Here is a 26,995-nt window from a genome sequence, read left to right on the forward strand (position 1 = left end):
CGAAATGCATCGTGTAGTTAATAAAACACGAAAACGTTCTGACTGAAGGCGTTGTTTAATTCATACCTCCAATGTTTTGAATACAGTCATGTTTTAAGCTGCAAAATATGGATAAAATTAAATTAAAACGTATGAGACATGTCCACCCATAGCTCATTTTCACTCAGTTGCCAGCATTCAGTTATTGGTGAAGTATTATACTTAGTAGTACTACTACTAGCAGTAGTAGGGGATGCGTGATAGATTCGCCTTGTTCAGCAGTCTTATAAAGTATGTGGATGTTCCGACATGTGCAAAGAAAATGATTATGTCCTGCCGTAAGGGAAGGTATGGATTTGACACGGAAAACTGTGATTGCCGTAAAGGGAATTAAAGATATTTACACTGCTTATGAGGGAACAATACAGGATGCCTTTCGTATGATTGTTTCCTGGATATAGTCTTCCTCCAGTACAGACGACAAAAATTAGTGCAGATCTGCGCAAAGGACTCCGAGCACTGGCCTCCACCTCCAATGGATCGATACGGTATATGCAATATGCTCAGTGACAACACGCAGACGGTAATTTTTTTTTTTCGATATACCGAGAAAGAGAGAGACGCATTGAAGTCTTAAAGGAGGTACTATTACAAGGACTGCTATAACTGATTAACCCTCGCATGGCATCACCACTGGAAAAATATATTGTATGCCTGGAGTCTTTTTTGACCCCAAAGTAATTCAAGCAACTTTATAGCTATAAAATTTTAAACTTGTCCACAAAATTAATTTTAATTTATTGAGAAACATATGCATGATGTTGATATTTCAACTCCATTATTTCTTAATATAATTAAGTTACATATAAGTACTAATTATTTACTACTTTTGTTTGAAATTTGAAAACATATTTAGTTTAGTTTAGTTAGTTCCAAAAATTATTTTATCACAAAATATTCATAACCCACACACTACATAACCATACTGTAAATTATTAATATTATTTGTAATATCATTTAAATGGAATTTTATTAGAAATACACTCCTCCTACTCGCTCTCCGTGTCATATGACGGACTATCATTACACAACACACTTATCCTAGCATGTTGAAACTTCTTAATTAAATTTTTACTTAAACTGAAATGACCGAGAAAGTGAAACTTCTAAACATGATTTTACTTAAACTGTTCAATGCTTGGTCAATGTTCTTAAACTGCTGAGTGAAATTGAATGCAAGTAAACCTGCTTACACTGCTGAGTTAAACTGAACGCACTGTCTCTTCGCTTGTCTTTATCATTTCATATCTGACCTACAGAATCTGCCCTGACAAACAGAACTCAAACTTTTCCTATTCATTAATTACCCACAATATTCAACCGTAACGCGATCTGACTGCTTTATAATTAACCTGACTTCAAATAATTAATACAAAAGAATGGCCCTGAATAAGAAGAAATCCTAACAATAAGTCACTTACCCCACAGAGAATCTTCATTACACGAACAACAGAAATGCCGCAAGCACCAATACTGCCACCTAAATAAAACATTCTAACTTATAAAGGCTCTAATTACTAATAGGCATATGGTTAGCAAAGGAAAGATTTTGTTGCAGAGCAAACACTGTATTTACCTTAATAATGTGACAACCACTTCAAAACTTATATTATCGACCGTAACATCCAGTTCCAAAAATTATATAATCGTCGACAAATTACATTTCCATGAAGGACACACGTACAGATCGTCCGCTCGCGCTAACACTTCAAACCTCTAATCTCCATCAACGCTGGCTATTCACTCCCTACTTCCACCACTGTTGGCGGTTCACCTCCAACTGCTAGTCCGACCAGCCACAGAGTCTCTTACAGAGTGCGGACATCGCTGTCAGAATTATTAACGCAGAGCGCTACAAAGCACTGTCAACATATAGACACATAAACAGCCTACTTATAGTGTTCTTTCCAGACGAACTTGTGACACCCATCATACTGTTGATTCACTTTCTTGTCCTTTGACAGGAATCACTCCATTTTCTTTTCAGGTTTGGAATTCCTGGTTATCGTGTTGTTTTCCCTTTAGAAGATCCTTGCACCCTGAAGATATTATTGCTGAACGAATGCTTTGTGTTCTGCACTGGGGAGACAGGATTCGTCGTTCAATGTGAGGTTTCGCTAGTTCTTTTCATAGTTCTGAGAGGAATTCTCTTTTTGAATTTTTACTTCTCATATCACGTAAAAATTTACAATATAGAGCGTAAGCATTGAGGAAAGCTAAATCTAGTATATAAAAAATGCAACAAATGACCACCTTCTTGTTCCACATTTCACTGAATAATGTCTAGGCATCTTATCAATCGTATCTATTCCTGACTTTGTTCACTTGTAGATCATTATTATTTGAGTCTTTTTTTTCTGCTCATGCTCACTAAGATAAAATTTTGGATTAGAGTAGACAACAAAATGACTCATTTATTTTGTGTAGGAACACACGAAGCTAAAACAGTATTCTGTGCATATCCATAAAACTAAAAGAAAATGGACTGTGCCTGTTTTCGTGAAAGAGGACATTTATTATTATTATCATTATTGTGTTTTGCGTTTTTAATAGTTGCTTTATCGTAGGATTCGCATTGATGTTAAATACAAATGCCCAGTGCGCTGAAAGGCGTGATGGTCGACTTCCCTAAGAGGTCACAGCTGTTCCTTTAGACAAACAGGCCACAGTTGGGGGATAGCTATCATTTATCATGGTTTTGTTCTGAGGGATGCGGGAACTGCTCTCTATTGTATGTGTAGCTGAACACCCAACAATGCCCGCATTGTACTGAAGACACTGCAGTGTGAGGCTGCAGCTGCTTTAGGCGGAAGGCTTCCTGTTTCGCAAGCAGCCGATTGTTCACCATTGAAAAATGGCAGGCTGCTGGAGGCGAGAGCGGCGTGTCTACTGGGGTGGTTGCCAGACACGGACGTGCTCTAACTATAGGGGCAAAGTGTGGGGGCGCTGTCGCTATATTTTAGACGAACAAATTGCACTTGACTCAGCCATCTTTTTATCTCCTATTGTTTAGTTGACAATACACGATTTTGTGTTGGTGGTGGAGCGTCGCCTTTAGGCGGCTAGATGGTTGAAGACCAGTGGTCGCAGAGGGGTGGCAGAAAAACAGCAGAGGGTGGAAAGCTTTGTGCGGACAGCAGCCAGCGCGTACCGCGAGGCGTTCGGCGGAGCAGCTGGTGGTTAGGAAAAGCCTGACGGCATGACGGACGGGGTGTAAGAGGGCCTCGATTTTCAGCAGTTGGTGGTTGTACGTCGAGGAGAACGCACGTTCAACTACCGCCAACTTTGCAGTCTTTTAGGACAACGATTTTCTCCAGTATATGTGCTACATTATGACCCGTTCATTACGAGTGCTGGTTTTCTCACGGCAATTTCAAAGTGTAATTAGAACTGTGACGCATTTTTTCCATGAGTTACGGTATCATGTATTGGTTTCGGTTACCTTGGCTGCAGGGTGGTTTGTGAGTAGGCGTCTGTAGCGAACTCTGACGTCAAACAACAGTAGATACTGTGTAGTCATAGGTAATGCACTTTTTAAACTGCTCTTTGTCCAACACCAGCATCTCATCAGTTGATCAGCATCTCCCACCAAAAAGAATAAATATAGTATGTTACATCCCAGGCCTTTTTCCTACCAGCTTGTAGGTGAAGGGTACAGTTTGAGTGTGTCTGCTGCTAGTTTCGAGTGGCATTGCGAATTTTTTTCCAGCAGGATGACTCCAGTTGTATGGCATCGTCAGTTTTTGAGTTGGATTGCGATTTTATGCGTCTTTGTGTAGCACTATGCATATAGTTGTGTAATTAGGCCCAATCTTTACGTTTAAATTGGAAATTTGTGGCAAATTCCAGTGAGGCCAAACTACTGAGGTCATTCGTCCCTAGGCTTACACACTATTTAATCTAACTTAAAACTAACTTACACCAAATACAACATACGAACCCATGCCTATGGGCGGACTCCAACCTCCGATGGGCGCGGCCGCATGAACTGTGGGAATGGTCCTCAGACCATGTAGCTACCCCTTGCGCGGTTTTATGTTTAATTACCTAATTACGACCTGCCTTTACTTCATTTTCCTGGTGAAAATAAATAAAGTACGTTAACTTAACCTTCCTCTCCTGCATCTGAACAGTTTCCATGTGTTGGTGGGTGCACTTGGACTTTCTATCCAGGAGGACCAGGTTTCGAGACCCGGAAAGGGAACTTCCAATGTTAATTTCCTGTCAATTCCTGGGTGAGGGCTGGGGTGGAATGCCAGCACAGCCATAGGACAAAAAAATTCCCGACAAAATTCGAAATTCCTGCTAATAGGACTGAAGACCACAACAACAACAACAACAACAGGTCGAACGAGTATTTTGTAAGCCACCTCCTTTGTTGATGGAGTACATTTTCTAAGGACTCTCGCAATGAATCTCAACCTGATACCCGCCTTACTAACAATTAATTTTATATGATCATTCCATTTCAAATCGTTCCGCACGCATACTCCCAGATATTTTACAGAAGTAACTGCTACCAGTGTTTGTTCCAGTAGGTAAAAAGACGAGGGCTAGTAGAAATCCTTGGGTAACAGAAGAAATATTGAATTTAACTGATGAAGGGAGAAAATATAAAAATACAGCAACAGAAGCAGGCAACAAGGAATACAAAATCTCAAAAATGAGATCGACAGGAAGTGAAAAATGGCTAAGCAGGCATGGCTAGAGGACAAATGTAAGGATGTAGAGGTTTATCTCACTAGGGGTAAGATCGATACTGCCTACAGGAAAATTAAAGAGACCTTTGGAGAAAGGGGAACCACTTGTATAAATATCAAGAGCTCAGATGGAAACCCAGTTCTAAGCAAAGAAGGGAAAGCAGAAAGGTGGAAGGAGTATATAGAGGGTCTATACAATGGCGATGTACTTGAGGACAATATTATGCAAATGGAAGAGGATGTAGATGAAGATGAAATGGGAGATACGATACTGCGTGAAGAGTTTGACAGAGCACTGAAAGACCTGAGTCGAAACAAGGCCCCGGGAGTAGACAACATTCCATTAGAACTACTGACGGCCTTGGGAGAGCCAGTCCTGACAAAACTCCACCATCTGGTGAGCAAGATGTACGAGACAGGCGAAATACTCTCAGACTTCAAGAAGAATATAATAATTCCAATCCCAAAGAAAGCAGGTGTTGACAGATGAGAAAATTACCGAACTATCAGTTTAATAAGTCACAGCTGCAAAATACTAACACGAATTCTTTACACACGAATGGAAAAACTGGTAGAAGCGGACCTCGGGGAAGATCAGTTTGGATTCCGTAGAAATGTTGGAACACGTGAGGCAATACTGACCTTACGACTTATCTTAGAAGAAAGATTAAGGAAAGGCAAACCTTCGTTTCTAGCATTTGTAGCCTTAGAGAAAGCTTTTGACAATGTTGACTGGAATATTCTCTTTCAAATTCTAAAGGTGGCAGGGGTAAAATACAGGGAGCGAAAGGCTATTTACAATTTGTACAGAAACCAGATGGCAGTAATAAGAGTCGAGGGGCATGAAAGGGAAGCAGTGGTTTTGAAGGGTGTGAGACATGGTTGTAGCCTTCCCCCGATGCTATTCAATCTGTATATTGAGCATGCAGTAAAGGAAACAAAAGAAAAATTTGGAGTAGGTATTAAAATCCATGGAGAAGAAATAAAAACTTTGAGGTTCGCCGATGACATTGTAATTCTGTCAGAGACAGCAAAGGACTTGGAAGAGCAGTTGAACGGAATGGACAGTTTTTTGAAAGGAGGATATAAGATGAACATCAACAAAAGCAAAACGAGGATAATGGAATGTAGTCGAATTAAGTAGGGTGATGCTGAGGGAAGTAGATTTGGAAATAAGACACTTAAAGTAGTAAAGGAGTTTCGCTATTTGGGGAGCAAAGTAACTGATGATGGTCGAAGTAGAGAGGATATAAAATGTAGACTGGCAATGGCAAGGAAAGCCTTTCTGAAGAAGAGAAATTTGTTAACATCGAGTATAGATTTAAGTGTCAGGAAGTCGTTTCTGAAAGTATTTGTATGGAGTGTAGCCATGTACAGAAGTGAAACATGGACGATAAATAGTTTAGACAAGAAGAGAATAGAAGCATTCGAAATGTGGTGCTACAGAAGAATGCTGAAGATTAGATGGGTAGATCACATAACTAATGAGGAGGTGCTGAATAGGGTTGGGGAGTAGAGGAGTTTGTGGCACAACTTGAAGAGGGGATCGGTTGGTAGGACATGTTCTGAGGCAGCAAGGGATCACCAATTTAGTATTGGAGGGCAGCGTGGAGGCTAAAAATCGTAGAGGGAGACCAAGAGATGAATACACTAAGCAGATTCAGAAGGATGTAGGCTGCAGTACGTACTGAGAGATGAAGAAGCTTGCACAAGATAGAGTAGCATGGAGAGCTGCATCAAACCAGTCTCAGGACTTAAGACCATAACAACAACAACAACAAACAGGGTAGGTTAGAGTAGGGGGAGAGGGGAGCGGGTGGGGGGCTGGGGCGTACGTGCAGGCTGAGAAAAACACGTGATGTCATCTAGGGGTGGGGGCGGGCGTGGTCTGGGGCGGGGATGGGTGTGGTTGGGGGCGGGGCAGGGTGTGCGGGTTGACCGATTGATCAGTTTAATTTAGTTGCATTTCAATTTGATATCAAAATTGGAGTGATAAGGGCATCTCCCTACTACTATCACCTGTGACCGATTTTCGACAAAAAATTTTCACCATCAGACTTGTAACAAGCAATGAATTCCGTGCAGATGGTTCTCTGTTGCTGTCTATGGACTTCTGTTAGGCAGCGAGAAATTCAAAATGTACACACTTTTGTGTACCCAAACTCGCGGACGAGTGTGTCAGCAATGCCAACAGAGACGTGCAGTGGAGGAGCGAGGTGTCTGATTGTGATTCGTTGATCACCTCAATTGAGAATATCTGCTCGTTCCAACTTCGTATAAGTCACAGCTGCGTGCGACCGGCTTGCACACGAGAGTGGACAGGTTTGTAGGACTTTGTTGCGACGATGACAGATGCTTCGAGCAACAACTCATCGTGATTTTGTTCATTGCCAAGTCTCTGTAGATATTCTGCAAGCACCTACAAATATCTGCGATGCTCTTGTTTTCCGCCAAAATCTCGATGACAGTCTGCTTGGAACACAATTCTGCTACAGACGTCGTTTTGCAAGCTAGGTGGTAACAGCGGTTACCGTAAGTTCACCCAAGTAAAGCCCTGTGTGGGTTGGCTAGCACTTGGTGTTGGCAAATGAAATGCAATCAGTCACTGTGAAGCCAACTGAGGAAGTTATTGATAGAGAAGTAGTGCCTCCGGTCATGAATACTGACAATGGCTGGGAGAGTGGTGTAGTGACCACATACCCTCCATATCCGCATCCAGTGATGTCTACCGGTTGAGGATGACACGGCGGTCGGTCGGTACCGTTGGACCTTCTGAGGCTTGTCCAGACAGAGTTGTAACGGTACCACGAATCGGAACATTATGAAACCATAGGGACTGCAACACCAACACTCCACGATGTCCTACAACAAATTCCGCATTTTTCAACCTAAATTGGCTGTGAAAAAATTAAGTGTTTCATTACTTATTGAATGCCCGTCGTATTATCCCTGCTAAACCTACATAGATCAAAACCGGTCTCTGTTTGACAAAAGTTAAAATTTATATTTTGGATTAAGCAGCTCTCAGCTCTTGATGCTTCGTACCAGCACTCCAAAAGAGCCACGATGAGTTTTGAGGAAATTCTTACTTTACCTCATACCAAAATCCATATTTAGAAATGTACAGTACGTAACAGCCTATTGGGCTACTATTTATGAATTTTTGTATATTTATCTAAGGCACGACAGAAAGTGAACCAGAATGGCCCCTCCATTGCAAAATGGTTCAAATGGATCTGAGCACTATGTGACTTAACTTCTGAGGTCATCAGACGCCTAGAACTTATAACTACTTAAACCTAACTAATCTAAGGATATCACACACATCCATGCCCGAGGCCGGATTCGAACCTGCGACCGTCGCGCGGTTCCAGACTGTAGTGTCCAGAACCGCTCAGCCACCCCGGCCCACCCTCCATTGCACAAGTTCACACTAGTCTTAGTTGGCTGATGCAGAGGACGTTTTAGAAGGAGTAATGAGGCATACCTGAATCATACTAATTTTAAACTGTGGCAGCATTTCGTCGATGGATCCCATATCCTTAGAAAATCTATTGAGTATTCTGCCAGAGGGGTTCGTGTCGAAGAAATGCATAGGGGCCCTCAGTATGCAGTTGAACATGGTGTTGTGCAGGTTTCGCGACGCCCTCATGCACATGTTGAAGAAGGCCACGCACCGGACCTGTGAAAGCAGGATGCAGCCCAGCACGAGGCCGCCGTACAGCTCCAGGAAGAACTCGCTGGGGGGCAGCGACGCCAGCTCCACAGACAGCGTGTGGTTGCGGCCGCCGGCCTGTTCCAGCTGCAGCTGCAGGGACGTCCTCAGCACCTCCGTACTAGACCTGCGAACAATGTCGATAGTGTAATACGCTGTGGCAGACCGACTACAAGATAATGAGACGAAAGATGGACGCTCATGTTGAGTGTTAGGACACCCATTTATGGTTGCATGGGGTATCTCCAGTCACAGATTCAACATCAAGAACAATCAAGAAGTTTTTATTCCCAGATTTCTGTGTCTAAAACTTGAAAGCGAGAGAGTGGTAATTGGCTTCCGATACTACGACAATAGCTCATTTGTAAACTGAAAAGAAAGTCTTGTGGCTCCACGGCCTGGTACAGATCTTTCAATTGGACGCCATTTCGGCGACTTGCGCGTACTTGAAACCAACGGGTGGTCACCCATCCAAGCCGAACGTTGCATCGAGTATGAACTGATGTGACCAATGTGGCAAGCCGTTGGCGATTTGAAATGAGACTATCGTCACGCTCCGTATGCACCGTTTCTTATTCGTAGCTCTGGAAACGTCAAGCAAAAGATAACATTGTTAAGACAGCTCCATTACTGAATAGCTATTGGAAAAAATATGTTCAGTAGTCGTACTCACTCCCAAAGATCTGACGAATAGGTAAGGTGCGCAATGTCGTTTTACCTATTGAACCACTGACAGCTTTTCGCGGATTGTGTTCACGGTTCTGGATTTCAACAGACGGAAATTGTCTGGATTTTACATTCGTCAGGTACGTTTCCGAACTACAGAGAGACATTAGGCGTCCGGGGACCTTTGGCTACGTGTGTGTCAGTCAGGAAACAACCAATACATGGTAATCCTTGAAAAATGCATATTCTGACACATGATATTTACTGCATTCACATTTTTTGACTACAGATTTTTAGTAAATTAACAATCAAAGTGATGATTTACCGAACAGAAGGACTTGCACCAAGCGGCCGAACTGCGCCAGATGGGGTCTGCCGGCAGTGAAACCGTACGATATTTTTCATTTCATTACCGAAATTTGAGTGTCAGCACTAAAACTAGTAAATTACTTTACTTCTGTAGCGAAATAAACAGTTGAGATATACTTGTGCAATTACTGAACTAACTTTACTAAGAGGATTTCAAACGCACGTAAAATATGAAATGAAGAATACAACTGATGGGAAGCATTAAATGGGACTGATTACAATTTAAGAAGAGGAGAACATCCGATCAATCGCTGATTGGTGGCAACAAGTTGTTCGACATAAGGAGGACCGGTACGAAAAGTTAAGTTCAATGAATAATTTGTAGAAGGTAGATTGCTTGAGAGTGCCACAAACATTCGATTCAGATCTTCGTCGTTAATTTTACAGCCCTTTTCTTCACTATTGGTGCAGAAATGAATCTTGACAAAATTAATTGTTCCCATTTATTCACTAGCTTATACAGCGAGAACCAGGAAAACATTAATACCTCTCGAGGCTTATGACGTCTGCACGCCGTAGTACTGAAACCCATAACGTTTTCCCGATATTGATCCAACAAAACGGTGGTTTTTCAAATTACTGCTTTCATGGCACTTTCAGCAAAGAGGGAATGTTTACATCTCTGTCTGTCTCTGTCCACTTCTTATTGCAATGCAGTTTTTCGGCACAACGTTCCACTTTTTCTCAGGTGCGGCTGCGTATAAAGGGCGTGATCTTCAGTAGTCTCTGTAGTGTGTGGCTGCGCAAAGTTTTCCAAGGCCACACTGTGTTGGTACAACAGGTTCACATAAGAACTGGGTGTAAATGGACTGAAAAAATAAATTTCAACCACGGATGATAAAACAGCAAATGAGCATCTATGAGGAACGGTTGCACGTGACGCATTGCGAAAGTAATTTCCTCCGCTACCAACGTACAAGTGCCACGCTGCCAGCAGACTTCACTCACACAATTCATCTCAGGTAGCCACTATTCAGACATCGGGTACAACTCAACACAGAGATATAACATACGTATGTGTGGGTCTGATTAACCGGTCAATCTCATAAAACACTGGCGACATAATCATAGCCTGAACGGTTGGCTACAAATTGAGTCTAATGTGATTATCGAGTCGTTTGTTTTCGCCACAAAGACAAAAAGCTGTCACAGATATCTCATACGAAGATGTGCTGAAACTGCGCCGGTTTCTCTAATGCAATATTTGCAGCCGTATGCGGCACACAACAGGGCTTCAACTCATTCCACAACGCTGGTCTGCCAGCTATGTTACAGTGCAGAAAACAATGAAGGAAAAGGAAGAAAAAGAGTGTTTAACCTCGAGTTAACGTCAGGGTCATTAGAGACGGTCTACAAGCTTGGATTAGAGAAGGATGGAAAATTGTCGGTGTCTCTTCCAAGCGACCTTTGCCGTTAAGTCGTATATAGAAACCAGGGCAGTGTTTATCTCGTTAGCAGCATGGGGATTTGAACTGTCATGTCCCCCTATGAGAGTCCACTGTGCTAAATGCTGCATCACCTCACTACGCCAGAAAATAATGATAGAGATACTCGTACATATGCCTATATGATGTGTAAAAATTAGAAAGTAAATACATTACTACATGTTTAATGTTTGTAAGACTGCAGAAGTTCTAGAAATGTTTCTATGGCTGCTGGCAAATGATTTTTATTTCCATTTTTTTCAATGTTTTTAGTGCCATTGTACCGAGTAATTTGGAACTGACGTGGAAAGTTGACATGAAAATGTTCTAAATCTGAAGTAAAGAACACACATCGAATGTATTGTCAAGTAACAATACACATCTACATTATTTCATTACTTGAAAGATGAAAAGCCTTAAGGGCGTGCTTCGCTTTTATTTCTGTTACTGTTATGAAGTTTAATGAAATAGATTGATAGTGCTGTGTGACTCAGCATCCGTTTCCACTGGGTAATCGGAGGTGATGCGTCTTTTTCCTTCTGTTGACTGTGCGGGGGCTGGTGGTCTCCTTTACTCATAGAGCAAGGCTTGCGCACAGGGGCAAGGCCACAGGGAGTCGCCAAGCGACCAGGGGTGTCCTGCTGTTAGTGCAGGACGCTGTGTTGTGTGCACTACCAGCTAGAGTGCTTTTTCCAATTTTCAGGGCCTCCCGCATGATGGGCTGCCGCCTTCAGAATTGTTCCCTGTACAGTTTGTAGTGGCCAACGCAGCTGGTTTTTTATTTATTTTTTATTTTTTTAGGCGTTTTGGTTCACACGCAAATTGATTTCCCAAGTATGCTGAAAATTTGACATACTCCAGTTGGAGTGTTTTTTTGGAAGATAGTGGCAGGATACCAATCTAGAAGAGAGAGTGTTCGGTTATGGCATGGTGGACACATCACAGAGTTTTCCCGGAAGTGGCGGTCGAGACAGAGTCCAGTGTTCGAATCTGAGGATTGAAGTTTTTGGTAGTGCTGAGCACCGTGTTTGCCCACTATCGGAGGTGTTTGTGGTGAGCATTTTTGCAGCTTCAGCACACAGGGAAGTTTCTGTGTTGCCTTACAACCTCAGCGATGTGTTCTTTCGATTTGCAGCAGCATTTGTTCGCTTGATCCATATGTAGAGGACAAGCGGTTATTTTTATGAAATATGATGCGAAATTGTGATTTAGTGTGTTTCAGTGCGCGATGTGCCAGCCTCACGGCAGACGGCAGACGAAGGCTGGCCGGCGCGTTACCCAGGTGACACAGTTTTGCAACGAGCGTCGGTACGTGTGTACGTGCGCGGCAGCCATCAACAGCCAGGACGCAGCATTAGCAGAATTACACAGGCGCGGGCCGCGTGTGGCGCGGTTGCGTTAGCCAACTCATCGAGAACATTCTAATAAACACATCGCCGCGTAACCGGCGGATTCAGCAGCGGTCTGCACCATTTAAGGGCATCAGAGGTGGGCGTCGGCATCGGTGCGACTGATTGGGCGTTCGGTCGCTGTCACGTCATCGTCACCAGTGACACTGACCCCGAGGACCGGCCGGCAGAGGGCATTGCCCGCTACTGCACTGGCGACTCCCGGCGTAGTCACGAGCCGCAGCGTCTGCAGGAGGCGAACCAGGCCGGGCCCCATGCTGCTAACCTCCTATCGCCTGCGCAGCTGCTGACCGAGCATGGTGTCGTGTTCCCCGGGCTGCACGCATCAGCACATCACCACGACATGAGCGGTGGGGTTGAGCTACTGGAAAATGTATTGGTAGAACCAACAATAAAGAGGAAGATTGCTAAGAACAGCCATCTTCTTCTACCCATCCACGCCCTACCACCCCAACCACACCACCCGCTCTGGTCATCCTATTACACATGAGACAAAGCATTACAGTTTAGCCATTCACAATCACTGTGATGTAGAACATAGTCAGATAGCGTTAATGTTTATACACACAGGAGGTGTCGCATTGATAATTCCAATCCTCCATGCCAATATTGTCAACCAACCATTATTATTGATGTAATTGTCATTTATATGTGTTTTATTGGATCTCTGTTTGTTTTGCAGCATTACGTTGGAACATCATACTTCATACAAATATCTACTACAATAAATTAATTGTTTCAATGAATAATCTTTTCCATTTCAGTAGAGAAGATACCTTGTCCATTTAATAATTGTAATCCTGTTTGCGGCGCATTCCATATAGTTTATTGGTTTGTCACAAGTTACTATCTTTGGCTTCACTACTAAGGCTGCATAGTATTAATGTCCGTTTAAATATTTCAAAATGATGGAGAACAGCAATCAGTCTTCTTCTCCTTTCAGTTTTTATTAAACCAAATCTAGATTGCGGCTAGTGCCTAGCCATTATCAATACACTATTTCATACTTTCAATACATGTCCTTGTACGTCAGACCCCTGTTGTTCTGGCTTCTGTCACAGTTCATTGCACACAGATATTAGTATTGTGTCTTAAAGGTGGTTCTGTGTCAGGAGTCATTCCTGCAGAATTTAATCACAGGTAATTTCCACATCAACATACCACCAGATCATCTTGTAAGCTAGCAACTGTTTTTTCGATCTCTTTTAATTGAAGTGCTGTGCTACACTGGTGACCACAAGCTGTTTAATAGGTCATATTTATTCTGAATTTCCTGAAAAAAATGGAAGAAGTAATATTCAGCCTTAACGTCCAGTCGACACCAGTTCATTAGAAATGGAACATAAGCTCCGATTAGTCAACGACGAGGAAGGAAATTGGCGCCGAATTTTTCACAGGATATAACGCATTATTTTACGTAAACGTTGGTAAATCTAAATCTGGAAAAACGACATGGGTTTTCGACCTCAAACCTTTTCAAAGTGAGTCCAATATCAAAATAGTGCATGAATTTTTGTACGGTATGTTGACAATTACTTGCTGAAAAGTAGCGTTGAGTGCTCCCTTACCAGTAGGTTACGACGTAATCGGAGGCGCTGTTGATGACCTGCGATATGAGTAGCAGGGCGGCCATAGAGAGCACCAGCCCCACGCCCCCGGCCGCCCTGTAGTACAGCCAGACGGTCGACCACGTGACCTCCGTGTCCAGCACCTTCTCGCTGTTGTCCTGCTCCGCCGGATCTCTATGTGGCTTTCCAGTCTCGTCCATAATTACGTTCTGAAAACAATGTTGCCTGCGTATGCTACAAAAGGTATACAGTTTTATGAACACAAGCCCAGTTCTGTAGTTTGCACAATGATGATTACATTGAATTATCTTGCATCTCTAGTTCTGAAAATTTTACAAAAATAAATGTGATTAGTAAAATTACATCACAAATTTTGTCGATTACATATTTGGCACTGCCGTAAGATGGAATTACGTAAAAGATTGAAAATCAAAATACAGAGATTATGTCAATACATATGATGTATGAGAAAGCTGGAAGCATACAGTGCATTGAATGTGTAAAGTGTCCACAAAACAGCAGATATATTACATACCAATTAAAGACCAGTCAGGAGCTAGTAATGTATCTAACGAGATTTGAAGCTTAGCAGGAATGTACTGCTCGCCTATACAATACTAGATTTTCACAGTGAATATTTCCAGACACAACAAATTGGCATACTGATAATTTTTCATTTCACACATTATATCTTGTCATGGTTTTGAGTGAATCCCCAAGCCGAACTTGACTCTAAAGGCGTGTTGTACGAATTAACTGCGCTATCAATTTTAAAAAATCATGCAGAATTCTATTCAAAGAATTCGGTATGCTAAGCAAATACTTCTCAGCATATTTACTTATAAATGAAGTTTTTAATAAGTATTACGTAACTTTCCTTATTTCAGAAGATCAGTGACAGGAATAAGAATCATACTCAAAAAGGCGCCTTCTTGGACTATAAAGCTGCCAATTGTTTTGGTATATACAATTTTACATTTGCCACCAACCATAAAAAGTATACCTGCTAATAATGTTAAGTTTTAGGGAACATTGAAGAAATAATTGGTGGCCGTGTTTTACTACATCAACGAGCTTCCTAGCAAATTTATCTTGCGAGTATCTTCATAGGAAATGAGCTTTACGTAACAAACTACGCCTGCTCGTCTAAGTGCAGTACTGCGATGTCTTGGAAACACTTAGAACACGGAACAGGTCTACTAAATATACTGCTTTGTTTACACTTGTCCGTCCTCTTTTGGAGTATTACTGTGCGGGGTGTGTAGTGTCCTGCAGTCGGCAGGAAAGAACTAACAAACAAGTCTGAACACGCTATATTTAACTGAAACGCCTTCTCGGTGTGCACTAATTTCCAAACGCAAGAACTACAAGAAACACGACAACTCTTGTGATGGCAAAAGGCAGAGAAGAGTACAATGCAATGAAAATAAATAATTACCAAAATACTACGCTACACAATTATGAGTGGCGTTGCGTCCAGCAAGATACAACTTTCTATTGAAGGCTACGACGGGTCTACTAGGCTAAAGCTGGAGCAGTTATTGGCTGGAGTTGTCCTAGCTGTAGTTACTCACTGCCGGTCTCAATCTGTTGGCATTCTTATAACACCGATTCGGCGGAGTGCTACACGTAGTCACATTAGTTCCAATTGTTGGGAGTCTGTCACATGGCTTCTCACGAAGTAGTGCCGTGTTTATGCGGAAGGTTTGTTCATGTTTACGTCCACTGGCGATGTTTTGATCGTAGCGCTTGAAAATAGGTCGGCAGCCCACCTCGGTTGTCTGCTGTGCGGGCCCCCTAACAGATAAGGGGCCACTACGACAGGGTAGGACCACATCAGGTAGGACTGACAGAGGACACCGAAAAAGTTCGAAGGGCAGTTCGCTTTGTATTATCTCGAAATAGGGAAGAGATTGCCACAGATGATATGCGAGTTGGGGTGGCAATCTATAACACAATGACTTTTTTTCCTTGTGGCAGGATCTTTTCCAGAAATTTAAATCATCTACTTTTTGTTCCAAATACGAAAATATTTTGCTGGCGCCTACCTGTACAGGGAGAAGTGATCATCATAATAAAATAAGAAAACCAGAGCTCGTAAAGAAAGATTGAAGTGGTTGTTTTTACCGAAAGCTGTTTGAGAGTGGAATGGTAGAAAAATACCTTGAAGGTGGTTTGACGAACCCCCTACCAGGTACACAATTGTGAGCCGCAGCGCTGAAGCAGACATAGGTGGATTTTGTAAACTTTTCTTTTCATTAATCTTGGCTGTTAATGTCTGGGCATTGTTTCGTTTCACTTTCCTATGTTTACATTTAGATGTTGTAGTGGCCACCACAGCCGATTTAAATACAGTGGAGGCCCATTGGAATATCCCCGAGGACACTGTACCCCATAAAGGGACGCTTATCCTTTCTTTTTCAAACGATTTCAGGTGCCTTAAAATCGATTTTTGCGGTTTGTTCAATTCTTAATTGCCACCTAACATGCTGTATCTATTTAGTTAGCCAATTAGAGACCTGAAAGTCAGTAAATATACGTCACATGGTTATCAAACATCAGATATTTAGAACCTACCAATTTTTCCCTAAATCGCCTCAGGCAAATGTCGGAATGGTTCCTTTGAGAGTGTACTGCTGCTTTCCTTCCCCATCCTCCCCTAATCCGAGCTTGTACTCCGTCTCTACTGACCTCGTTGTCGACGAGATGTTAAACACTAATCTCCTCCTCATAGAACCAACCATCACAATGTTTCTGAAATTATTAAATTGTAAAGGAAACGTATTCAAATTGTCCGATTTGGTATACAAATGTGAATGTTTCGCATACTTGAAATGAACATCGAATGTAATATTATCAGTTCTCAAGTTAATAGTTCATTCTGTAAATGATTTTCATGTCGAGTTTTCAGTACATCAATATTTCCTCGCCAAGAGCCTGTGGAACGAAACATTTTATAATCTATCATGAAAAATCACTGTGAGCAAGTGACAGCCTTTGGGAAAGTTTCTTCTGTCCGTTATACCACGATTAGGCAAATTGTGCAACATTTATCTAAGCCGTACACGACAGTCATACTGCACTTTTAATCAACGGGTCAGTCTCGGTGTTCATAGACGGAAAAGCTCTTTGTGGGATAGACTCTTGAACTTTAAACCTTTTACATATTTTTTGTTACTTTTTAAAAGAGGTGGGATATGATACTGGCGATCTCGTTTTCTGTTTCAATCATTGTTATACACGCCCACGAAAAGCGGTGGGAGGAATTTAATGGCTTGTGGACAAAATGAGTACTCACCACTTCAGCCAACTGGGAAATTTGCCTCTCGAGGACGTGCACGTTACTCTTTTGTGATCCAACACGCTTCGATCGTCTTAGCTTGTTGTGCTCATCCTGTTACAAACAAAAATATTTGTGGCAAAAGTAATTGGGGCTGCAACTAAAGTCAACAGTTTTTTGACTGAAGCCTAACAATACCTGAAGCGAATTTCTTCCGCTTTTCGTTCGTGAAATGCCAAATTCCTCCAACTCTGCTCTCTCTTCTTCACTAGATATCAGTTTGGAAAAGCTAACGCCGCTTTGGAGAATCTCCTGGAAAGTTCCTTTATGTTCTATTTTTCCCTGAAACAAAATGCTCATTAGCGACGAATATCAACTCAGGAATCGAATTACTTTATACGTTGCAGATGCAATCAACACACCTTGTTCAGTACCACTATATTATCGGCGCCATGGAGATATTGGAGTTGATGAGTGACCAAAATTCTTGTCTTGCCACTCAGATATGAGTTGATGCATTCATCAAACAGATGTTTCCCGACGTGTGTGTCAACAGCGGACAAGGGGTCATCCAGCAGATAAATATCTGCATCACGATACACGGCTCTGTAAATGTCATTGGAAAATACGAAGAGAGAAAAGACAAGTAATGAATGTAATGAAAAGTGTGTCAGGAGAATGTAAAAGCTATTTTACATAGAGGAGTGAAACAGTGACATCGATTACCTTCGGGAGAAGAATCTATTGTGACAAGAAACAACTAGTGGCTATTTTAAAATCCTCTTACTTTCAGAAAATACAGCCATTTTATTTTTATTTAGCCAAACTCGTGCGTCCGAAGTTTTTGCATAACATTATAAACAAGAAGTGCATAGTAGAGACAACGTTAATAGCAGAGTCCACGCAGGATACGGTTGCCCATGGGCAGTGGCCACTTTTCGTCCAAAGCGCTTTGCGAGTTCATTCGTACGTTCGGGAGGCCGACAAACGTTTGCCAACTTTCGCACAGTCGGCGACGACAGGATCGAGGTGCATGCCCTGCAGTCTTTCTCAAACGATTTTACAGTAACTATTCTGTAAAAAAAAATCAATTTTGCTTTACTTGTAGCTTTATATTTCAGTTTCATTATGATGTGCTCATCATTTCGTTAATGGCCATAGTCAGTGTAATATTTACGTGGAAGTAAGACGCTGCGCGAAGTTTGAAAAAGTTTACAATGAAAAATAGTGGTTGCTACGATTTTGCGTTTGGTGTACATTACATAATATGTTGTTGCATATGAAATTGATCTACATATTAAAGTTTTCTTTAATTTTGGGTGGAGGTCTCTATCTGTCACCAATCTCGATAAAACTGAAATGACATGGCACACTCATTTGCGATCGCACCGCGCCAGCGACAAAGCCAGAGTGAAACATCCACAACATTTCCCATATTTCATAAAAGGATCGAAATATCGAAAAGAGGTTTTCGAAAATGAAAATGGTTCAAATGGCTCTGAGCACTATGGGACTCAACTGCTATGGTCATCAATCCCCTAGAACTTAGAACTACTTAAACCTAACGAACCTAAGGACATCACACACATCCATGCCCGAGGCAGGATTCGAACCTGCGACCGTAGCAGCATCGAAAATGATAGCGCACAAAGAACAGAGTATTCTGTTGTATGTTTAGTACGGAAAACTTCATTATTTACCATGTTATTGCACTAATTGCAGACTTTTTCGATGAAAGAATGTAATTTTTAAGGGCCATCGATAGCTGGTGAAACAAGAAATGTTATAGGTTTTGGAACAGCATAAGTGAAGTCATTACACATTTAATTTGTACCTGGGATGTGTTTTTTCAGAAGTTACTGACCATACTTTTCTTAGTTCCTCACTTAATGGACTCAGTAAACCACTGTTTCAGAATTCTCTTGCTATTGCGTCTGCACAACACGTTAATGAAGTAAGACTGTGTAAACTTCGCTGAATTTCGGCAAAATAAGCAAATTTTAACATGACAAAAAGAGAAATTCGCCACTCGTCACACTTCTCTGGAAGTTACAAATTGTTAACAAGCGAAACGAAAATAAATCGCTGCATTTGTGGCGGAATTCTGTTTAGACACTAACCAAAGCAGAGGTGACAAATCTTTTCAAATGGTCACCATGCAAGTGTGGGCGTGAAGGAGCTCCGCTTAATATTTTCAAAAAATGTGAGTGTAGGCTTCAGTTTAGAACCGCACTTCCCCTACAGCGCTCGGCACTTCCCCTACATCGTCTGCTAGCTGCGCCCACCGCTACCGCTCTCCTCACGTGTGCCTTGCAATCGGCGCATCTATCGGACACGGTATTCAGTTTGCACCATTGTGTGCAGCGGCATTAGAATTACTAGGTACTTTGGCACATTTTTTCAACTTTGCTGTGCGACAGAGTCAGTCTGTTTCTTGTGTCTGAATTATGCAGACGTGTCTGCACTTGGGTCCACTGATTATATCATAAAGTATCACAATTTCAATCTGACATCTCGTGCGTGTTATTCTGAATACCCATTCACACGGATTTCCTACAGCGGTGATAACTGACAAATACGCTGATGTTTTCAGCTACATTCGAGAACACGATAGGGAGAGCTCCACTAAAGCAATGGATCATTTCAATGAACAAATGTTACTTGGACCACTTTACCAACACAGTGACATTCTTAGTGGTCTTAGTGGATCTCGGCGAGTTGTGAACGATACTGAAAAGACAACGTGTACAGTAAAGTTTGAAAACGACTATCTTTCATAGAACAGTGTTCACGTTGACTGATTCTGGTCTTTGTACGATTTCACAGCATCACGACAGTGCCCCACATCCATTTCTTTGTGCTACCGCCCCGGAAACAATGCAACTGGTTCCGTTTCCCCCCGCCACGTGGAGCCAGCCGGCTAGGTTCCACGAGAATAATTCCTGTTTCTCTCTCGGGCAGCGCGCGATGAATGGGGATCCGTACGCCAAAGCCTGCGGAATTACACGACTTAGTGCCGTACGGACACGTTTCCTATGACATTTCTGCAAAGTGGCGTCCTCCACCTAAACCGCCTCCATTTCAAATCGGCCATCCAAGGACACGATTTGCTATTGTGGAGACTATTCTGCCTAGCAACGATGTTACAAACGACGTTTTCAGCCTTATTAAGCGGTGAAATGATAATTAAATGGACACCCTAGCTGCAAGCAGGCGTTGATACACTTCATTGGGGACATGTTGAAAATGTGTGCCCCGACCGGGACTCGAACCCGGGACTTATCCCTTCCCTGTTCTTTCGGGAACAGATACTACCGTCATATATAGTTAAAAATATGGGTTCCCGGCCTTTGACATTCTTGTGCGACCGCACACGCTATGCCCGAACTCGTACGGGACTTGGTAGATAAAAAAAATGGTTCAAATGGCTCTGAGCACTATGGGACTCAACTGCTGAGGTCATTAGTCCCCTAGAACTTAGAACTAGTTAAACCTAACTAACCTAAGGACATCACTAACATCCATGCCCGAGGCAGGATTCGAACCTGCGACCGTAGCGGTCTTGCGGTTCCAGACTGCAGCGCCTTTAACCGAAAGGCCACTTCGGCCGGCTGGTAGATTAATCTGCCACGAGTAATGAGTATGATGAGCAAACATCTATTAGGCGCACTGCGAATGTAGTGTTGTGGACATGTTGGGAATGTGGATCTCACAGGGAGCGTGCAAGGGATAAGTCCCCGCAGACGCACTATCCTCTGTGCCCGCGGTGGCTCAGATGGATAGAGCGTCTGCCATGTAAGCAGGAGATCCCGGGTTCGAGTCCCGGTCTGGGCACACATTTTAAACATGTCCCCAATGAAATGTATCAACGCCTGCTTGCAGCTAGGGTGTCCATTTAATTATCATTTCATTTCTAGCAAAGCTGCATGGTCATTGACGGTAACTGTTCTTTCGGGAACGGATACTACCGTCATATATAGTTATTAAGCGGTGTTTATGATGCGATTCTGTTACCCCCAGACACCGACACACAAAGGCTACCTTTCTGCAAAAATATCCAAAACGCCTAACTAGCAGATAAAGGTGGTTGTTTAGTCATAGAATCTGAATGGAAGAACACCTTCCCAACTCGGGAGTCGTTTACGCGAGTGAATATATGCAGCACTCGTGCTGGACGACACACTTTGGACTAGATGGTTGGACTTATTTGCCTCCACAAATTCAGACTAACTCGATTTCTCGTGAAGGCGATACGCAAGAAGCCAGGTAGCACGTTGCTGATAGCATTTTTGTACTCCTGCAACAGCGTCGTTACTACGATAGACGTAGCAACAGCTTACAATGGCTACGGCCCTTAACCTATCCGACACGGCAATGAGTTGTTGAAGAAAGCCTAGCATGTATGGACGGACACGGCAGGGATGCCGCTCTTAAGCAACAGCCTGCTCACGAGATATCCAACGGACAGCTGTTCCCAGCAGGCCAGATCAAAGCTCAAAATGGTTCAAATGGCTCTGAGCACTATGGGACTCAACTGCTGAGGTCATTAGTCCCCTAGAACTTAGAACTAGTTAAACCTAATTAACCTAAGGACATCACAAACATCCATGCCCGAGGCAGTATTCGAACCTGCGACCGTAGCGGTCTCGCGGTTCCAGACTGCAGCGCCTTTAACCGCACGGCCACTTCGGCCGGCCCAGATCAAAGCTACGACTGACAACGGGCACATTGGTACTGGTGTAACTCACGTTTCGGGAGTTACATTGCAAATGGTTAGTACCTTGCTATAACAAAAACTGCCAACTACATTCTAAGCGACTGAGCCAATCTTGTTTAATTCTGACTTCTCCAGATTATATGTCCTGGACAAAAATTTGATTCAGTATTTGCCCACCGACACAGGCTGGGAGGTGAGCATCCTTCCAACAATAATAACTCATTTAGAAGTTTTGGAGTCTCTCCTATCAGCTGCAAGTTGCAAAAACGACACACTCTCAGACTTTACGGTACAACCGTTAGCACAGCGGATGTGGGTCTACATACACCTTTCTAGTGGAAAGCCGACATTGCCAATGACAATGAGCCACTGCTGGGTGCAGACTTTTTGCAACGTTTTCACTTTTCTCCTGACTTGGTGTACGGAGGTGGAGTGCCAGGCATTACACGAAAACCACCCGTTTATTTACATCCGAACGCGAATGTTTCCAGCACTGCAACGTTAGCTGGGTAATGAATGCTTATTGTTCCTTGTATTCAAATCTGGAAACTATGAACAAGAAGTACCGTAGACGTGAAGGCGGAAAGTGTAACTTAATAAGAAGAAAATCAAGGTTTACAAGTAACATTTACCGACAAGAGAAAACAGTAGGAGGATACTCAGAAATGACTGACACCGATTCACCACATCAAGGCAATTTCGCAAGGTGTGGAAAATTTCTAGTATTTGCTGATCAACTTTAGTGGTCCGTCCAGGGAGGACAATATATTTACATGAATGAGATGTTGACTAGAACTTTATTGAGGTTATGTGCAGTCGACACGGTGGACAAAGAGAGTGTGAAACAAGCACAGACTAATGCTACTCGTCACGGTCAGCAATGTATCAGTCAGCTTGAGCCTTCAGTGGCCGCCATGGGGGCGGAGAAGCCTTGCGGTTTCTCACGCCATTCTACGCAAGGAATTCGAGAGAAATCTTCCAAGTCAGTGCAGGTCGGTGACACTGATGCTCCCATGCCCCAGTGTTGCCTGTTCTCTGTTCTTCACTGCCCCTCCTGCAAAGAGAGGCGTCAGACACCACAACCACAAGACCGACGCAGCCCGGTGCAGTTCCACCGCGCCTCAGGTCCCAGGAGCCACGCCGTGCTCTCAGACAGCAGCAGCCGCCGCCACTCCCGCCACAGAGGCGACCACGCAGAAGCGGGCCAGAAATGCTTCGCTTGGCGGCCTACATCAGCCTACATCTTGACGCAGCAGCAGTTCGGAGAGAGCCACGGCCCTGCCAAGCCTGCACACCGATGCTCTGCACTGGAGGGGAGGTTCTATGTCTACATCACATCCAAACAGTATCGATTGTACACAGTGACGTTAGAGTTACTAGTTTCTTTGGTGTTTTGTTTCATCTTTGTTATGCAACTGGTATTCAGTGTGTCGCTTGTATCTGACTTGTCGCATTCCCGTGCATGTCCAAACTAAAGGGTTGGTGTAGCTTCAGTAGTGAAAACAAGTCGTTGACATCAATTTTTTTTTTGTCCCATAATTAACCTTTATAACGGAGTTGAGAAGGAGTAGAAGCTCCTTAGCTTTTAGGCTTGCTGTTAGGGAACAGGCAAGGTATCTTGACTGGGATGGTAATCTGCCAAAGTAGCAAGATGATATGAAGTCCTTCAACAACAGTATTCAACGGTTGGCATGTTTGTATGCGACATGTTGAACCAACGGTGCCTAACTCTGAGACAAGTGCAATTGCTGCCACCAATTCTGCCACCTACTGAATCAATGGCCACTTGGCCTCACTTCTAAATCAGTGGCTACATGGCTTAGTTATTGTATCGCTAGCCTCTTGGACTAATTCATAGGAGTCAAGTACTGTTCAGCTATTTATTCCTAGTAGCAAATGGAGTACGCTGTTCTGCTGTTTGAGACAGAGACAGACTGTCACTGTTCAACACAATTCCATTAAAGATATATGAGACACTTAGCCGTCTGCTACTTATCTACCAGTTGTAGTTGGGCCACCTGCATTAGTACTGCCTCTTCGTGGATGAAATACTGCTGCTCCATCAGTAGCTGCTGGCGTCAGAATTGATGGTTCTTTGTTGACAGTCTCTCACTCTGTTACTGTGATGCTCTGCTACTCTCGTATACTGATATGATACTGGCTGAGGCTGTACTTTTATGCGGTTACTAGGAAATCCAGCAATGCTCCGCAATTGCTTAATATGTATGGGAAATGCTCAAGCATCCAAAATTTCTCACCCCCCCTCCCCTCCTCTCTCTCTCTGTCCACCTTCTCATCCACCCCCCCCCCCCTGTCTCCGTACATCTCCTCCTGCCCCCACCTCTCTCTGCACAACACCCTCCCACCTCTCTTTCGCCATCTTCTTCTCCCTCGTCCTTATGTCCATTTTAGTTTGACGTGAATGTTCAGAAGATTATCGTCTAAAAATCTGAAGTAAATCCGTTAATATCTTTTCCAGATTTTTGGTAACAACGTTTTCCCTTTATACATTACACACATATATTTATATATATGTAATCTATCACTAACATATGTAACCTACGTCTATCCAAATGTTTGATTAGAGTATCGACCGGAATTAAATCGTTCAAGAACTTTTCGAGGTTTGATGCAATACATACGTATGTATATATTACATATATTAGAAAATTATATACCCTATCTGCCTACGACCTTCCGAATATTAGTTAAGAGTATCGTGTAAAAATTTGTCCAAGCTTCCCCTCTATATATTACATATATGTGCATGTGTTGAACAAAAATACGCAGCCTATGTCTGTCCGTACGTTCATGCAGTGTCGTGTAAAAAATTGTAGTACATCGGTAAAGAAGTTTACGAGATTTTAGGTTGCAACGTTTCCCCTCTATACTTTACATATGTATTCAGGCCGTATCTCATATATTCAACATAGGACTTTTTTGTTATGGAAACGAATGACAGCAGAGCTGTCAAACTGAACACGATTTGTTTATGTTCTTTTTAATACCAAAAATACCATTACTATCCACAATCACGAATACAACAACAACAACAACAACAACAACAACAAAAGAAATCAGCTAAGCCGGTCGAGCCGCTGTCAAGTGATATCTTTCAAAACTGATTTAAATTTACGACTTTTCCGGCAGATTTTCCAGAACTTTCCGTTCATACAAACTTGTCTCTACAATTATGAACACAACAAAGATGAAAATCGACCAAATCTGTAGAGCCGTTCTTAATTGATGATATTTCACAAGTGGGCAGTTGATGTTAATTTCGGACTTTTCAGTTGAATTTCCAAAAATTTTCTTTCGTTCAGACCTTGTGACAATAACAAACATAACAAGAAAAATCAATCAAATCTTTCATAAGTGCAGCATCTGATTTTTATTTATACAGACTAAGGGGCTTTATCTGGATACACGAACACTGTTCATTAGTTTTGTGGACTAATGGAATATTCCGTCCTCGTGTGACTGTCTTAACAGCTGTCTACCAGCCAAGATTCGTAACCGTATTCCTCCTGTCATGAGCTTGACTTCGATACTTGCATGCTTGGCGTTTTGGCATGTCATAAGAACCCGCACGACACCTCGGCTGACGTTCAAGTGATAACATGCTGCTAGCTGTTTTCAAACACGTTATCTTTTACAAATATGCTGTTCGCTGTTGTGACACAGGCGTGCCTGGCTAGAAGTTTGGTCGGACTCTGCTTCACTCTAACATTTAACTAATATATTCTCCAGTCATGACATATCAATGTGACATTTACGCGGGTATTTCATGCGAGCAAACGTTTACTCTGTTTTCTGCTTCCTGGAGTTACACCTTATCGGCTTCGGCTTTCTGGGTGGGCGCATACCTCTGTATTGACAATCGGAATGATTTAGTAGCAGCTCTTAGAATTGTAACGTAACTGGGGGAGGTATATTCTGCCATCAAGTAATGGACAGATCACAGTGTATTCGCTTCGGAGATCAAATGTTAGAGGAATGGGCGTAATTGTCATACGCGTAAATAGTGGAGGCAACCAGAGCTATTCGTGCAGGGAAGTGAGCCACCGAGCGTCGAATTGTTGGAATAGGAAAAATGGGAAACACCGTTGGCAGATGCAGCCGCTTAACTCAGACGGGAATGCTTCGACTGTTGGTAAGCATCGGGCACACCGTACACCCTACAAGTTAGTGCACAGACGGAATGCTGCTTAGTGGGCTCAGTGAGTGGTCTGGAATAGAGGTTTCTTGTGGACAATGGGGCCCATATTTCCGTTATCAGTCTGGACCTGGTGATCAGGAGAAGCTTGTGCCATCCAAGCAAGTATACAGGGTGGTCCATTGATCGTGACCGGGCCAAATATCTCACGAAATAAGCGTCAAACGAAAAAACTACAAAGAACGAAACTTGTCTAGCTTGAAGGGGGAAACCAGATGGCGCTATAGTTGGTCCGCCAGATGGCGCTGCCATAGGTCAAACGGATATCAACTGCGTTTTTTTTTTATAGGAACCCCCATTTTTATTACCTATTCGTGCAGTACGTAAAGAAATATGAACGTTTAGGTTGCACCACTTTTTTCGCTTTGTGATAGATGGCTTTGTAATAGTTACAAACATATGGTTCACAATTTTAGACGAACAGTTGGTAACATGTAGGTTTTTAAATTAAAATACAGAACGTAGGTACGTTTGAACATTTTATTTCGGTTGTTAAAATGTGATACATGTACCTTATCATTTCTGAGAAAGCATGATGTACGCACAGAGTACGCGAAAGAACTTGCCCGCTCTAACAGCCATGTTCCGCAAGTCTCTAGAGGAACGGAAGGTTCCAACTGATTGCAAAAGAGCACAGGTAGTCCCAGTCTTAAAGAAGGATCGTCGAGCAGATGCGCGAATCTATAGACCTATATCTCTGACATCGATCTGTTGTAGAATTTTAGAACACGTTTTTTGCTCGCGTATCATGTCATTTCTGGAAACCCAGAATCTACACTGTAGGAATCAAAATGGATCCCGGAAACAGCGATCGTGTGAGACCCAACTCGCTTTACTTGTTCATGAGAGCCAGAAAATATTAGATACAAACCCCAGGTAGATGCCATTTTCC

General features: G+C 42.7%; 1 protein-coding gene and 1 non-coding gene across 2 annotated transcripts in view; one reads left to right on the forward strand and one right to left on the reverse strand.

Moving 5' to 3' along the window:
- The window catches only part of LOC126456357 (ATP-binding cassette sub-family C member 4-like), a 246,976-nt gene that overhangs the window by 93,041 nt on the left and 126,940 nt on the right, over positions 1–26,995 (reverse strand). The window contains exons 8-12 of the mRNA XM_050092111.1: positions 17,593–17,776; positions 17,369–17,512; positions 17,189–17,284; positions 13,891–14,099; positions 8,227–8,581 (exon numbers count right to left, since the gene is read on the reverse strand). Coding sequence (XP_049948068.1) covers positions 8,227–8,581; positions 13,891–14,099; positions 17,189–17,284; positions 17,369–17,512; positions 17,593–17,776 — 988 coding nt within the window. The remainder of the gene's footprint in view (positions 1–8,226; positions 8,582–13,890; positions 14,100–17,188; positions 17,285–17,368; positions 17,513–17,592; positions 17,777–26,995) is intronic.
- Trnat-ugu (transfer RNA threonine (anticodon UGU)) lies at positions 20,930–21,004 on the forward strand. The gene has a single exon. It is a non-coding gene; the product is annotated as a tRNA-Thr (tRNA).

This window comes from Schistocerca serialis, chromosome 2 (assembly GCF_023864345.2).
Source record: "Schistocerca serialis cubense isolate TAMUIC-IGC-003099 chromosome 2, iqSchSeri2.2, whole genome shotgun sequence".
Taxonomy (NCBI): domain Eukaryota; kingdom Metazoa; phylum Arthropoda; class Insecta; order Orthoptera; family Acrididae; genus Schistocerca; species Schistocerca serialis.